Source organism: Hypanus sabinus, chromosome 27, assembly GCF_030144855.1.
Source record: "Hypanus sabinus isolate sHypSab1 chromosome 27, sHypSab1.hap1, whole genome shotgun sequence".
In the NCBI taxonomy this organism is placed as follows: domain Eukaryota; kingdom Metazoa; phylum Chordata; class Chondrichthyes; order Myliobatiformes; family Dasyatidae; genus Hypanus; species Hypanus sabinus.
The window spans coordinates 41,190,028-41,202,076 of record NC_082732.1 but is presented as its reverse complement, the minus strand read 5'-3'; the positions used below and the strand labels follow the sequence as shown (position 1 = coordinate 41,202,076).

At 43.3% G+C, this 12,049-nt stretch overlaps 1 protein-coding gene across 14 annotated transcripts in view; it reads right to left on the bottom strand.

The window, feature by feature from the left end:
• The window catches only part of samd11 (sterile alpha motif domain containing 11), a 347,655-nt gene that overhangs the window by 214,105 nt on the left and 121,501 nt on the right, over positions 1 to 12,049 (bottom strand). For all 14 annotated transcript variants that reach the window (XM_059952307.1, XM_059952313.1, XM_059952312.1 and 11 more), the window contains one exon: positions 5,870 to 6,051. In XM_059952307.1, coding sequence (XP_059808290.1) covers positions 5,870 to 6,051 — 182 coding nt within the window. The remainder of the gene's footprint in view (positions 1 to 5,869; positions 6,052 to 12,049) is intronic.

Sequence of the window (12,049 nt, the reverse complement as noted above, 5' to 3'; positions counted from 1 at the left end):
TATTATTATATATAAATGGTGAAAAAGAGAGAAAAAGAAAAAAAATAATAATGTGGTAGTGTTCCTGTGTTCATTGTCTGACCGCAGAAGGGAAGAAGCTGTTCCTGTATTATGGAGTGTGTGTCGTCAGTCTCCTTTACTTCCTCATTTATTTACTGAGGTGTAGAGTGGAATTGGCCTTTCCGGCCCTTTGAACTGCGCCGCCCGGCAATTCCCCGATTTAATACTAGCCTAATCACGGGACAATTTACAATGACTTACCAACCAGTACATCTTTGGACTGTGGGGGGAAACCAGATCACCCAGAAGGAACTCACACAGTCACATGGAGGATACACAATGTCCTTATAGACAATGGCAGGAATTGAACCGTAAAATGTTGTGCTCATCACTACGCTACTGTGCCGCCTTTGATGTCAGCAGTGAGAAGGCATTTCCTGAGTGATGGGTGTCCTGAATGGGTGCCGCCCTGGTACTGAATGCAGGGGACACGAGAGCGGCTGAGTTTACAACTCTGCAGCTCTTTCCGATTCTATGCAGTGGCCCCTCCATACCAGACACACATGCAACGGTCGGAATGCTCTCCTTGGAAAGAATGGAACAAACCCTCGGAGGGCCACTGGGTCCGAGCAGTTGCCCTCACTGATGCTCTCAGAGATGTTATTGAAATACTAAGATTTATGGAATGGACTGTTGTTCAAACAAACTGTAGTTCATATTGACCTCTTTCACTTCTATGTTTTCTCGTGTTCTCACCCATTCTCTTTGGTTGTGGATTGGCAGGCTGAGAGTTTGGGTTTGACACCAAAAATAAAGGCCAGTAACATCATGAAGGACCCACCCACCCTGCTCACGGTCTGTTTGTCCCACTCCCATCAGGGAGGAGGCTACGTTGCATCCATGTAGCACACCAGACACAAAAACCGTTATCTTCCCCAAGCTGTCAAGCAAATCAGCACCTCCACCCATTAACCTACCCCACCACACCACAGTCCTATCAATCCAAGATTCAGGATTGTCTCAGTATCTCAGGCCGAGACTCTTCATCAGGACAGGAAAAGAAGGAAATGAAGACAGAATAAAAAGGTGGGGAGAGGGGCAGGAGTTTAAGCCAGCAGGTGATTGGTGAGACCAGCTGAGGGAGAAAGGTAGGTAGGTGTGGGAGTGGACGATTAAGTAAGAAACTGGGAGGTGATAGGTGGAAAAGATAAAGGGCTGAAGAAGGAATCTCATAGGAGAGAAGAGTTGACCATGTGTAATGCCCTGGACAATATTTCTACTGCCCAGCAGTTTTCTGTGAAAGCAGTGGGTCCTGCTGGTGGAATGTTTTGGTTTCAGCTAAAGATAAGGAGCCACGTTGTTCGACTTGGGAAAGTTGTGTCAGCCAATCACGGCGGTGGGATCAGGAGAAGGTTCTAGAGAAAGAGAGATTTGTGATGGGTCCGTGGTCTTTTGGCAGGAGGTGCCAAGAGGAAAGGATCTGGGAGAAAGCCTGGAGGGTTCAATCTGAAGGGGAGACCCTAGTGCAATGAGTGCTTGACAAAATGAATGAGTCAATGAAGGAAAATTCTGCCTGAGACTGGTGATGAGGATTCAGCACTGTAAGTAAAGCAGTCACCCATCCACTACAGACAGGACACGAGCTCCATCGCTTATGTGCACATTTAGACTGGTTTAAATATAATGGGCCCTTTTATTTTTTTCTTTTCTTTTCCCTATTAACTGTTCGATAAAGCTGCAATTGGGAAACATACATTCTTGAAAATTTGATATGCTGTATGATCTGTTAATTTCCTGCCGATCGATAATTGCGTATGGGCACTTTTTACACAGCATTTGCTCAATTTGAGGCTCCTTCAATCAGAATTCCCAATGTTCCTGTTTGGTTGAACTCCGAATGATACCAACCCTGGATGTACATTGCTCATGAAAAGTGGCCTTCTCCCTGCTGAGTCACATGACTGTTAGCAGAGCTAGCGAACGAGCCAAGTTTGTATACGAGCCCGGTGAGATGGTTACACATAGACGAAAAGGAAGGAGAAGGGTCTACAGAGGGAGGTGACACAGGCAGGTGAGGAGAAGAGAAGGGACAAGAGGGGAGCTAGACTAGGGAATGGAAAAAGGAAGGAGGAGAGGAGGTAGAAATTACTAGATGTCAGAGAAATCGATGTTTACTGGAAATAGAAGCAGAAGTAAGTGACTTGACCTGGCGAGCCTTCTCCAATATTCAGTAAGATCATGTCTTCCCCCCTCATCTCTTTGTATAGAAAGAGGGCTATGAACTTTGCTTTATTTAGAGATACAGCTCTGCAACAGGTCCTTCTGGCCATTGAACCTGCATCCATGTGAGCAATTAACCTACTAACCCAAAAGTTAGGAACCCAAAATTCAACTCAGGGAAGTGCCCTAGGACCAACCATCAATGACCTTCCTTCTGTCATAAAGTCAGAAGTGGGGATGTTCGCAGATAACTGTACAATGTTCTGCATCATTTGTGACTCCCCACCCAGAGAGTGAAGCAGTTCATATCCAATTGCAGCAGGACCTGGGCGATATGCAGGCTTGGGCTGACAAGTGGAAATTATCATTCGAGCCATGCAAGTGCCAGGCAATGACCATCTCCAACAAGAGAGGCTGCAACCATCATCCCTTGACATTCAGTGGCATCACCATCATTGAAACCCCTACTATCAACACCCTGGGGGTTACCATTGACAGGAAACTGAACTGGTCTAGCCATATAAACACCATGGCTACCAGAGCAGCTCAAAGGCTAGGAATCCTGTGGCATGCAACTCACCTCCTGACTCCCCAAAGCCAGTCCACCATCTGCAAAGCTCAGGTCAGGAGTGCGATGGAATACTCACCCCTCAACTGGATGAGTGCAGCCCCATCAACATTCAAGAAGCTTGACACCATCCAGAACAAGGCAGCCCACTTGATTGGTACCCCTTCCACAATCATCCAATCCCACCACCATAGACGAACAGTTGTAGCAGCGTGTACTATCTACGAGATGCACTGCAACAACACACCAAAGTTCCTAAGGCAGCACCTTCCAGACACACAACCACTACCATCTAGAAGAATGAGAACAGCAGATACCTGGAAACATCACCACTTGGAAATCCCCCTCCAAGTCTCTCACCATCCTGACTTGCAAACATACCGCTGTTCCTTCATTGTCGCTGGGTCAAAATCATGGAAAATCCATTCCCCCCCCCCCCCCCCCCCAACAGCACTGTGCATGTACCTACACCTCAGCAACTGCAGCGGTTCAAGACGGCAGCTCATCACTACCTTCTCAAGGGCAACTAGGGATGGGCAATAAATGCTGACTTAGCTGGCAATGCCCACTAAGTGGGAGGATTAATGGTGCCTAATGACAACTCCTTTGCTTGTATCTTTGTAAACAGCTCTATTTCCATCTTTAATATCTCCATTTTTCCCTTTCAGGGTACTTTTGAAGACCCTAACCTGGAGTTATATGCTGACTACGGTTCTTTGCAGGAATGGAATCCTTTCTCAGGGTTCCATGATTGGCCATTATTCAGCACGCCAAGGGCTTGGCCTAAGAGCTCAGTTAACCTTTGGAGGGCCGAGATCTCGTGGCTCTGGAGATGGGTGGATCGGAGGTCGGTTTCCAGGCAGATCAGTGTGTCATAGGAGATAGAAGATCTAAGCCTGTGCACCCAGAGACCCGAGTTCTTTGGGCACAGATCTCAGAAAAAGTGACGCAATGGACTTTTAACATCATAAACCAGCGAGTTGTTTGTTATGTCTCCCCTCTCGCTGTGAAACGGAGACACCTTTCTCCCTCATTAAGGAGAGAGAGAGCCTGTGATATGTCAAATACTGGGTGAACAAGTAATCATTGGGGTAACTGCAAGTCTGTGTCTTTGCTGTTGCTTAGCTCACGCTTGAGTGCTTGGTGGCGGGTGCCGATGATTTTATTTTGCCGGTGGGGGGAGGGGGGATTGTTGCTTGCTGCCACTTATGCGCGGGAGGGAGGGGAACTGGGGGGGGGACTTTGGGGTTCTAACATTTAACTGTCATTCATTCTTTGAGGGCACTCCGTTTTTGTGGATGGTTGTGAAGAAAAACCATTTCAAGACGTATATTGTATACATTTCTCTGACATTAAATGTACTTTTGAAACATCCCATAAATGAATAAATTAAAAAAAATAAACCATCAAGCTCTTGAATAAAAGGGGATAACCAAACTCACTTCCTCCATCATTGAAATGTTCCCTCAACCAATGATCTTACTTTAAGGACTCTTAATCTTCTTATCTCATGTTCTCTTTATTTATTGCTATTTGTTTCTATTTGTACAGTTTGTTGCCTTCTGCTCTCTGGTTGATCTTTCATTGATCCTGTCATAGTTACTAATCTAAAACAACACACACAAAATGTTGGAGGAACTCAGCAGGCCAGGCAGCATCTATGGAAAAGAGTAAACAGTTGACGTTTTGGGCCAAGATCCTTCATCAGGAGTGGGAACATCAAAACCAATCTATTCTATAGATTTGCTGAGTATGCCAACAAGAAAATGAATCTCAAAGTTGTATATGGTGACATATATGTAATTTGATAATAACATTTATTTGAACTTTGAAAATCCTTGGAACGTGGGAGGAAGCTAGAGCACTCGGAGGAAACCCACAAGGTCACAGGTGGAACATACAAACTCCTTATAGGCAGTGGTGGGAATTGAACCCAGGACGCTGGTGCAGTAAGAACTTCATTCTAATCATTCCACTACTGCACCACCCTTTGGAATTCTGTGTCCCCAACAAGGACTGTGGATTCATCAGGTACAGTTCTGGCTTTGAACACCTGGGCAATGAAGTGTCAGGAGGATACGGTGAGGTGTGGAGTTAGAGCAGAGGAAAGTGTGAGATTGTACAGATCAAAAGGGAAGTATCATTAAGGGCCAAAGCTATTTGTGAGGTGATCATATTGGTCAGAAACTCAAGATGCCTTCACGTTAGGTTGGGTCCAAACAGTCTATAAACAATCACTCACTCCTGGTTCTACATTTTAGTTATCTATGGACCTCCAAAGAGATAAGAAATACTGACAGAGCAGCACTTTACTTCTTTCAATCTTGTCCCTTCTTGTCATTAAATTACCGGAAAACATGATCTCTTTCACATTAATAACTTAACCCTTTATCATAGTTATAGAGTCATAGAGCACAGAAACAGGCCCTTTGGCCCATTCAGTCAGTGCCGAAATATTATTCTGCTCAGTCCCATTGACTCACACCTGGACCATAGCCCTCCATACCCTTCCCGTTCATGCACCTAACTAAAATTCTCTAAATGTTGAAATCGAACCCATCCACCACTTCTGCTGGAGGTTCATTCTGCACTCTCAACACCCTCTGAGTGAAAAAGTTCTCCCTCCGGTTTCCCTTAAATATTTCACTTTTCACCCTTAAGCCATGACCTCTAGTTCTAGTCTCACCTAACCTCAGCGGGAAAAGCCTGCATTTACCCTATCTATGCCCCTCATAACTTTGTATACCTCTATTAGTTCTCCCCTCATTCTACTACGTAGCAAGGAATAAAGTCCGAATCTATTCAGCCTTTCCCTATAACCCAGGTCCTCAAGTCCCAGCAACATCTTGTAAATTTTCAATCTTATTGATACCTATTCTGTAAGTAGCTGAGATAATGACTGCTCTTCTAATGTTCTTAATCTTTTTTAATGCCTGTGGCATTATAACGGAGATATAACAAGCTCACTTCTCTGAAACAAAATCAAACCCAAGTTCCTAATAATGACGGACAAGGCAGGGCACACTATACACATAATTTGGGTGCAAGAGCCCCCAGTGTACAACGAGGAGTAACTGTTACCTTCGTTTCATGGTGCCTGTCTGGAAATCCTCTTCCCGCTTTATCTCAGGAGGGTGACCACCATTTGCTTTCTCACTCTCTTCACTGTCGTCGCTGTGGGAGAAAGCAGAGGGCAGTTCCTTCTTAGGAACCCTTGTTGGCGGCAGGGGGATTGTCCTCTTCTCAGCCAAGCGTCCCCGATTCTACAACACATACAAAAAGATACAAGTTATTCTTAGGAGCAATACCCAAGAGCAAAACATAATTTGAAAAATATATAAAACAGCCATCTTCGAAGTGGACGAAAAAGAAAATTCCAACCCAGCAGCCAATAGGAAACCAATCCATCTGTTGGATAGTATTCACCACAGCTGAAGACCCAGATGAGATTAAAGAGTTTGTTTGTCATGTGTACATTGAAACACATGGTGAAATGCATTGTTTGCGTCAACAGCCAACACGGTCCTGGTATATACTGGGGACGGCCTACAAGTATCAGCACACTTCTGGTGCCAAGATAGCATGCACACAACTTACTAACCCTAACCAGTACAGCTTTGGTATGTGGGAGGAAACCGGAGCACTTGAAGTAAACCCACACGGTCACGGGAAGAACATACAAACTCCCTACAGACGACGGTAGAACCGAATCCTGGCACTGTAATAGTGTTACACTCTATCATGTATCCCTGAACAGCAGCAGGGACTTGTATTTCTATATCACCTTTCTCATCCCTTTCAAGATGTCCCAGAGTGCTTTGCCATCACAAGTGCACCTTGGATGTGCAGTAAATAAAGCAGCCAACTTACACACAGTAATGTCGAACAAACCACTATCTAATTATAGTGAAGTAGTCTGTACTTCAATCATATATTATTTATTTATTTTTTTAATTGACATATAGCGCTGAATTGGTTCTTCTGGTCCTTCAAGCCACACCACCCAGCAATCTCCCAATTTAATCTGAGCCTAATCACAGGACAATTTACAATGAGCAATTAACCTACCAACTCGTAGGCCTTTGGGCTGTGGGAGGAAATCGGAACACCCAGAGGAAGCCCACGTGGTCACAAGGAGAATGTACAAATTCCTTAGAGACAGTGCTGGAATTGAACCTGGGCTGCCTGTACTGTAAACCCTTGTGCTAACCACTACGCTACCATGCTGCCCAGTGCACTTGTGTACTTCCATGCCATATCAAAACAAAGTGAATATTCACTTAACGTTGGACCTAAATTTCACAAAGGAAACTGAAATGCAAGGGTTATTAAAGAGCTTAGCTTCATTTACAACATGTATGTACACGACATCAAAACATACAGTAAAATGCACTGCTCGTGTAAAATCAAATTAGTGAGAATTGTGCCGGGCAGCCCGCAAGTATCGCCATGTTTCTGGTGCCAACATAGTGCGCCCACAACTCACTAACCCTAATCGTACATCCTTGGAACGTGGGAGAAAACCTACGCAGGTCACGGGGAGAATGACCTTACAGACAGCTGTGGGATTCAAACCCAAATCTGAGAAGCAGAATCCACTGTACTTGAATTTGAATTTAAAAGTGAGATTCAAAATCAGCCTCAACCTCTGAAAACTAGCTGACCAAGTTAAAACATTCCAAAGAACTTACATAACACCACAGGACTTAGGAACAGAATTAGGCCATTTGAGCCATCAAGTCTGCTTCGCTGTTCTATCATGGCTGGTTTATTTTCCCTCTCAACATCATTCTCCTGTCTTCTTCCCATAACTATGACATCCTTACTAATCAAGAATCTATTAACTTCTGTTTTAAATATACCCAATGACTTGGCCTTCGCTACCGTCTGCGGCAATAAACTCCTCAGATACACCACTCTCTGGTGAAAGAAATTCCTCCTCATCTCTGTTCTAAAGGCATGTACTTCTATTCTAGAGCTGTGTTCCTTGGTGCTAGTCTATGCTCCAAGAGGAAACACCCTTCCCACATCCACTCTATCCCACCCAACCATTGAGCACATCTACACAGAGCATTATTGCAGGAAAGCAGCATCCATCATCAAAGATCCCACATTCCAGACCACGCTCTCTACTTGCTGCTGCCATCAGGAAGGAGGCACAGAAGCCTCAAGACCCACATGACCAGGCTCTGGAACAGTTATTACCCCACAACCATCAGACTCTTGAACCAGAGTGGATAAATACACTCACCCTAACACTGAGCAGATTCCACAACCTATAGACTCACTTTTAAGGACCCTACAACTCATGCTCTTGATATTTATTGCTTATTTATTTATTATTATAACTTTTTCTCTTTTTTGTATTTGCACAGTTTGTTGACTTTTACACATTGATTTCTTATCCTTATTTGTTCTGTGAAGTTTTTCATAGATTCAATTGTGTTTCTTTGTATTTACTGTGAATGCCTGTAAGGAAACGATTCTCAGGGTGGTATATGGTGACATACTTTGTACTTTCAAACTTTAATCTGGGCTTTTCCAGAAATCTAAGATTTTCCACAGATCCTATTTCTCCAATTGTTCCCAAGCAATTTGAAGTAATTAGTTTATGTATGAAACCCCTTTTTACTGGGTGTCTCTAGAAACATGGTTGGTTAACCCCTTGTTAACAAGGCAATAGACTCAGCAATGGTCTTTTATAACTAAAACAGTTAAGTGTGCACAAAGTTGGAGCTCAGATCTTCCAAAGGTTGGAGTTGTCCATGTACTCATAGCGCCAATTCCTATCCATTGATCACCGATAGAACTTTCCATCCTGGACTCCATTGAATCGGGCATTCCAGTTGAATCAAATCCTACCACCAATTCTCCTGATCATCTTCCTCCTTCATCGCCAGTCGAAAAAAGGACCTGAACCCCTTTAGGGTCCATCACAAAACCTCTGCTCCCAGTTTTTTCTAGAACCTTCTCCCAATTCCACCATCCTGACTGGCTGACCTGACATTCCTAAGCTGAACATCACAACTCTGCACCTTTAACAGTATCCCAAACACTACCAGCAGAACACACTGCTTTTACAGAAAACCATTAAATGAAATACCCTACAGCATTAGCAGTAAAAGCTTAACATGTAGATCATTCACATCAATTACTTCAAAATTGGCACAGTGTCATCAGTATTATGTCTTTCTCTTATTCAGTTTGTTCGGCTCAAGCTAACTCGTTATGTTCTTGCATCTTATTGTCTATGCGCACTGCACTTTCTCTGTAGCTGTGACACTTTATTCTGCATTGTCATTATTTTACTCTGTTCTACCTCAAAGCACTGATATATTGATGTAATCGATATGAACCGAATGCAAGACATATTTTTTCCTGCAACTTGGTACATATAACAATAATTAACCAATCTTAATTCCAGAAGAGCCCAAAATACATTAATCCCCAAAATAACAATTAGATATTTAGTTATAATAAAATAAGAATTAGTTATCAGCTAGTTACACTTTGAAGGTTATAATACAAGTAAAAGGATCAAGGAGTAAAACACACAAAATGCTGAAGAAACTCAGCAGGTCAGGCATCATCTATGGAGAGGAATAAAGAGTCAATATTTCGGGCCAAGACCCTTCATCAAAAGATTTTTTTCTTCAGAAAGAATCTTTGAAGCCAACACAGCCTCAAATCAACAGAACTCAACAGCCACCCAGAAAAGCTGCTTCTGCTATCGACCTGGATACAGGCTCTGGTGAAGCAGAGTCTGATAATGTACTGACCTTCATCAGCACTCCTCTGGTTCTACAAGAAGCAAACCTTTCAGGAATGTAGTGGTTAGTGCAGTGCTTTACAGTGCCAGCAATCACTGCTCTATTCCCACTGCTGTCTATAAGGAGTTTGTATAATCTCTCCATGACCATGTGGTTGTCCTCTGCATGTTCTGGTTTCCTCCCACATTTCAAAGACATACCACAAAGGGTTCGTAAGTTGTGGGCATGCTATGTTGATGCCAGAAGCGTGGTGACACTTACAGGCTGCCCAGTACAATCCTTGCAGATTGGATAAGTACATGGATGGGAAGGGTATGGAGGGCTATGGTCTAGGTGCAGGTGGATAGGACTAGGTTGATTAAAAGTTTGGCATGGACTAGATGGGCCAAAGGGCCTGTTTGTGTGCTGCAGTGCTGTTTGAACTTATTACAAAGACCATTCATAAATCTGAAGTTGCACAGAGGCACGATCGGGTAAATCTGCATTCCAAAGACAGGGGGTTAGGGTTAAGGTTAGCAAGTTGTGGGCAAGCATTGGAAGCATGACAACACTTGTGGGCTGCCACCCCAGCACATCCTCATCCTGTGTTGGTTGTTGATGTAAATGCCCCTTTTCATTATGTGTTTTAATGTATATCTGGCAAATAAAGCTCATCTCTAATAAAAGTTTGATAGAAAATAAATTCCAACATGGACCATGCATTCTCATCCGAACAAGAAGTTCCTTACACCTGCTGAGCTGCAAGCACAACTGTCAAGGAATGCAGAATAAGGTCGGAGCCTCACCAACTATCAGCTTGGTGCGATGTTAAACAGTCCTTTTCATGCCTGCTTTCAGTGGGTAGCTTGCTCACCTGGTGTGCAAAAGTGGTGTATTAAAGCCCAGTCCTGAAATTCTATATCCAGAATTCAGACCAGTGGTTCCTAATTTGGTGATATCACCCACCCCGGGGGTGGTGGGAGTTTCTAAGTGGGTGATAAAAATAAAAGGAGCTGTGGGGGAGGGGGAGTACTCAGCAACAAGCCAAAGAACTACAAGTTTAATTTTAGAAATGAATTATTTAATGAATAAGTATATTCAGTATAAAGTATTAAATATTCATACAAGGATATGAAATGAATATACATTTGATCTAAATCTTTGACAAACTTCTATCATTCAAAGCTCAAAGTACATTTTATTATCAAAGTATAAATATGTCACCATATGCAGCCCTGAGATTCATTTTCCTGCAGGCGTACTTAGCAAATCTGTAGAATAGCAATTATAACAGGATCAGTGAAAGATCAACCAGAGTGCAGAAGACAATAAACTGTGCAAATGCAAATAAAAATAAACTGCAATAAATAACAAAAACATGACATAAAAAGATAAAAGGGTCCTTCAAGTGAGATCATTGGCTGTGGGAACATCTCAACGGATGGGCAAGTAAGTGTAGTCATCCCCTTTTGTTCAAGAGCCTGATGGTTGAGGGGTAGTAACCATTCTTGAACGTTGTGGTGCGAGTCCTGAGGCTCCTGTACCTTCTACCTGATGGAGCAGTGAGAAGAGAGCATGGCCTGGGTGGTGGAGATCCCTTATGATGGATGCTGCTTTCCTGTGACAGCTTTTCACATTGATACATTCAATGGTTGGGAGGGCTTTACCTATGATGCACAGAGCCGAATCCACTACCTTTCATAGGATTTTCCCTCAAAGGTCTTGGTGTTTCCATACCAGGCCATGATGTAGCCAGTCAATAAACTATCCACTACACATCTATAGAAGTTGGTCAAAGTTTTAGACATCATCCCGAAACTCTGTAGATTCCTAAGGAAGCAGAACCACTGCTGTGTTTTCTTCACAATTGTACTTACGGGTGGTGGAGAGTATATTGACTGGTTGCATCACAGTCTGGTGTGGAAACACCAATGCCCTTGAATGGAAAAACCTCCAAACAGTAGTGAATATGGCATAGTCCACCACAGGTAAAGCACCCCCCCCCCCACCACCATTGAACACATCTACACGGAAAGCTCCATGCATCATCAAGGACCCCCACTATCCAGGTTATGCTCTCTTCTCACTGCTGCCATCAGGGAGGTGGTACAGAAGCCCCAGGACTCACACCACCAGGTTCAGGAACAGTTACCACCCCTTAACCATCAGGCTCTTAAACCAGAGGTTCACTCACCCCAACAATAAACTGTTCCCACAGCCTACTTTCAAGGAGTCATCATATGTTCTTGATATTTATTGCTTGTTTATTTATTATTAGTAGTACTTTTTTTTGTATTTGCACAGTGTGTTGTCTTTTGCACATTAAATGTTGACCATTCTGTTGGGGGCAGTCTTTATTGATTCTATTGCATTTCTTCTTGTTTCTATTGTGAATGCCCACAAGAAAATGAATCTCGGGATTGTATATGGTGGCATACATGTGCTTTGATCCTCAGTGCCTCATAATTGATTACAACGGGTACATAATTACCTCATCGTTTGCTCACCCACT